Source organism: Vitis riparia, chromosome 2 (genome assembly GCF_004353265.1).
Source record: "Vitis riparia cultivar Riparia Gloire de Montpellier isolate 1030 chromosome 2, EGFV_Vit.rip_1.0, whole genome shotgun sequence".
NCBI classification, from domain to species: domain Eukaryota; kingdom Viridiplantae; phylum Streptophyta; class Magnoliopsida; order Vitales; family Vitaceae; genus Vitis; species Vitis riparia.
The window spans coordinates 5,086,878-5,091,384 of NC_048432.1; the positions used below are offsets into that span (position 1 = coordinate 5,086,878).

Consider the following 4,507-nt stretch of genomic DNA (forward strand, 5'->3'; position numbering starts at 1 on the left):
GGTGTATAATTATTAGTGGTTTAAAGTTTGGAAGACACGTAGCATAATAAATAGATGGGAAGATAAATAGTTTGGAAGTATCCCAACAAATACGAGTCTGGAAGAATCCCCAAAGCTTTATGGTTTTTATACAAAAATAAATAAAAAATAAAAATGTACTTATGGTTATTCTAAAAAAAAAAATGTACTTTTCATGATTTTTCTCACGTTCACACTTATTGTAGATTCTCGGGGGGCTTTTTTAACTTTTACGGCTATTTTAAAAAATAATTTCTAAAAAATGGTATTTTTCAAAATAATTCTTAAAATATGGTATTTTGAAAAATAATTCCAAATCTACGACACTTTTTACCACTTTGAAAGGTGTTTCTTAAAGAAACACATTCTATATTTTTCATATCAACTATAAATATTAAAAAAATTTTGATTTTACACTAAATGTGTCTCTTAAAAAAACACCTTCCATAATTCCATAAAATTGAATTTATGTTAAAGGTGTCTCTTGAAAAGACGTTTTTGTATAATTTTTTTATTAGTCATACACGTTAAAAAAAATTGAATTTATACTAAAGAAATATCATTTCTACAATACCATAAAATCAAATTAATACTAAAAGTGTCTTTATAAGAGACATCTTTGATAATTTTCATATCAATCACACAGTGAAAAAAATTAAATTTACATTGAAGGAGTTTATGTAATTCCACAAAATTGAATTTATACTAAATGTGTTTTTTGAAGAAACACTTTCCACAATTTTTATATTAGTCACCTATCAAAAAAATTAAATTTATACTAAAAGTGTCTCTTGAAAAAAAACCTTTGAATGTAAATTTAATTTTATGAAATTGTGGAATGCGTATTTTGAAAATACACTTTTAGTATAAATTCAATTATTTCAATGGATGATTGATATAAGAATTGTTGAAGGTGTCTTTTCAAAGAGACTCCTTTAATATAAATTTAATTTTGTGAAATTATAGAAAATGTGTTTTAAGAAGACATCTTTAGTATAAATTCAATTTTTTTTATTATGAAACTGATATGAAAACTATGAAAAATGTCTATTTTAAAAGACATTTTTAATATAAATTTGATTTTGTAGAATTATAAAAGTTGTTTTTTGAAGAGACACTTTTAATGCAAATTCAAAATTTTTTTAACATGTCTTATTGATTTAAAAATTGTGGAAGGTGTCTTTTCAAGAGACACTTTCAATGTAAATTCGATTTTATGGAATTATGGAAGGTGTCTCTTCAATAGAAGTATAAATTCAATTTTTTTTTAACATCTATGGTTGATATGAAAAATATAAAAGGTGTCTTTTCAAGAAACACCTATCAAAGTGGCAAAAAGTATCGTAGATTTGGAATTATTTTTTAAAGTACCATATTTTAAGAATTATTTTGAAAAGTACCATTTTTTAAGAATTATTTTTTAAAATGGCCGTAAAATCTAAAAAAGCCCGATTCTCGGGGCCCATCGCTTTCTGTAGTTAGGAATCACAAACTTGCAGCTTCGGCCAAAGACTTTAAACATCGCTTTCTGTAGTTACCCAGCACACACATGCAGCTTCGGCCAAAGACTTTGAACATCGGTTTCTGTAGTTAGCCGGTACAAACTTGCAGCAACTTCGGCCATCGCTTTCTGTAGTTAGCCAGTACAAACTGGCAGCAACTTCGGCCATCGCTTTCTGTTGTTAGCCAGCACAAACTTGCAGCAACTTCGGCCATCGCTTTCTGTAGTTAGCCAACACAAACTTGCAGCAACTTCGGCCATCGCTTTCTGTAGTTAGCCAGCACAAACATGCAGCTTCGGCCAAAGACTTCGAACACCGCTTTCTGTAGTTAGCCAGTACAAACTTGCAGCAACTTCGGCCATCGCTTTCTGTAGTTAGCCTGCAGCACAAACTTGCAGCAACTTCGGCCATCGCTTTCTGTCGTTAGCCAGCACAAACATGCAGCTTCGGCAAAAGACTTTGAACATCGCTTTCTGTAGTTAGCCAGCACAAACATGCAGCAGCTTCGGCCAAAGATTTTGAACAGGTAAATATAATAATAATAATAATAATAATAGTGATAGGCACAGTTTTATTAGCGGTTTAAAGTTAAAGGTAATGTTTTTCGACCAATTAAATGAAATTTAAAACAAAAATGTAAAATGAAAGAAAATATATAAGATGAGCACAAATTTTCATTAAAATTTAAAAATTTTAAAAAATAACCAGATACTCACCATATCTGATTGATTGAATGCCAACCAATCATCAAGGTGACCAATAAAAAGCAAATTCTACGACTTACTAGCGCTATGCGTGAAATTAGACTTTTTATCGAATCAAACTCCTCGCCCTCAAATTCATTGTCGTATAATATCTTCCCCATGAACTGAAAACTCAGTCAGGAACACTCTAACTCTCAAATAAATGAATCTGTCAGGACTTGGTGAGGATGCAAGCCGACAAACAGCAGCAGCAAAGAGAAAGGCTGAAGAAGTGCAGAATAATCATAGTGAAGGTGGAGAGCTTTTTGATCTTAATTCTTTACCACCAGGATATAGATTTAATCCCACAGATGCAGAGATAATAGTTTCCTACTTGAGGAAGAAGATTGATCATCAGTCATTGCCACCCAACAAGATAATAGAAGCCGATCTTTATGCTTATGATCCTAATGAACTTGCAGGTTGCTTGTTTCTATATTCAAGTTCAACTGCTTCTTTATATTCTTTAGTACTCTTACTCTTTTGCTTATAATGATCTTGTGAATGATTATTGAATGAGATCTAACATGGGCGGTCGATTGTTTTTGGCTATTTTAGTTTAAATGGTTTTCAAAGATGTTTTAGTAGGGTTTCTACTTCTCTTTAGTATTATTGGCATATATGAATTGACTTTTATTTTGACTGATTTTACTCAGCAAGATACGAGCCATCCGGAAATGATGAATGGTTCTATTTCACTCCAAGGGATAGGAAATATCCGAATGGGCAACGTCCCAAGAGGTCAGTCGGAGGAGATGGATACTGGAAGGCTACCGGAGCTGATAAAGAGATCATATTTGAGGATCGAACGGTGGGGTACCGGAAGCCTTTAGTCTTTCACCGAGGAAGCTTTCAAAACGGAGTCAAAACCAACTGGATCATGCATGAATTCAGAGTTGCTAAACCTCCAGAGCCTCCAAGAAGAAGTGGTGTCAATCATATGAGGGTATATATTAAGTCCTCTTTTCATTTATTTTTTATTGTATGTTAAAGACACGTTTGCAGATCAATATATATCATAACGTTTCTTGTTTGTTTGTTTGTTTTTGTTGAAGTTGGATGACTGTGTTCTATGCAGAGTCTATAGGAAAGACAACAGGATCTACAAAAGATCACGGCATGAGTCTAGGCTTGATGAATCAGGCCCATCAAGCTCTAAGATTCCGATCCTTAACCCTAATCCTAATGAGGCCAATAATCGATATAATAACATCCAAATGCCTCTCCAAACCCAACAGCCACAACCTATAACTGAAATATTGCAAACTCCTCAAGAACATGATCATTTTGCTCTGCAAAGCAACACCCAATTCTCCATCGTGGAACCTAGTGTCTTCATGCCACCGCCCACTCCTCATCAGTCTATACACTGTAATGGGAATGAATTTGGAGGTCAAGGTCTAGATAACTTCGATATAATGAATGGTGCCTTTGGCAGCAGCTTTGATGGAACGAATAATATTGATTTTTGCAACATCCCTGACTGGGATGCGACTTTTGATTTTGGCGACTTGGATCCGACTTTTGATTTTGGCAACGTCCCTGGGTTCGATTCAACTGATTATGGAAACTCGGCTTCATATCCGATGAATGATTATGGCAACGATGCTGCACCGGCGTCTTCCAATATGAATGGCAACTAAGGCCGCCAGCTATAGTAGTAGTTATATATGGGTTTTTTTTGGACGTAGTAGTGTTGTTATATGAATGTATTACATGTCATTAATGTTATAGCAATTTATGACATATAACTGAATACAATACAATTTTGAGCCCAACACTGAGTTTTTCCTTCTTTTTTCTCGGTTGAATATTTTCTTGTTTTTGTCATTTAACTTCATAACTTGTTTAGGGTAACAAATAAACAATTAATGACTAAATGAAAAGAAAAATAGAGAGATGAAAAATATCTGAGGAAAGCTATAAGGAAACTGGTAAGGGCTTTGAAACCTTCCTACCCCTAGGATGGTAAGAGATGTGATGTGAGATCTTTTCTAGGATATGTAGGGTTCATAGGAGGTTTATTTAATGATTAAGTGGTATTGTTAGACCATTTTGCCAACTAAAGATGGTCCTTTCTAGTGGTCCAATTAATTCCAAGATGCATTTAAGAGGCTGAAACCTTTGCTTGTGACATTACCAGAATGTAAAAGATTGAAAGAAGTCGTTCTTTTTCAAAAATTAGGAATTTTTATGAGATTTTTACAAGTTATGTACCAAATGAGGTAGTGTCCTTGACTTTTA

General features: G+C 33.4%; 1 protein-coding gene across 1 annotated transcript; it reads left to right on the top strand.

Moving 5' to 3' along the window:
• Positions 1–2,426: 2,426 nt before the first annotated feature.
• LOC117929745 (NAC domain-containing protein 2-like) lies at positions 2,427–3,906 on the top strand. The gene is made up of 3 exons (XM_034850145.1): positions 2,427–2,685; positions 2,920–3,209; positions 3,319–3,906. The coding sequence occupies exons 1-3, from the start codon at positions 2,427–2,429 to the stop codon at positions 3,904–3,906; spliced, it is 1,137 nt and encodes a 378-aa protein (XP_034706036.1).
• The last annotated feature ends 601 nt before the right edge of the window (positions 3,907–4,507 follow it).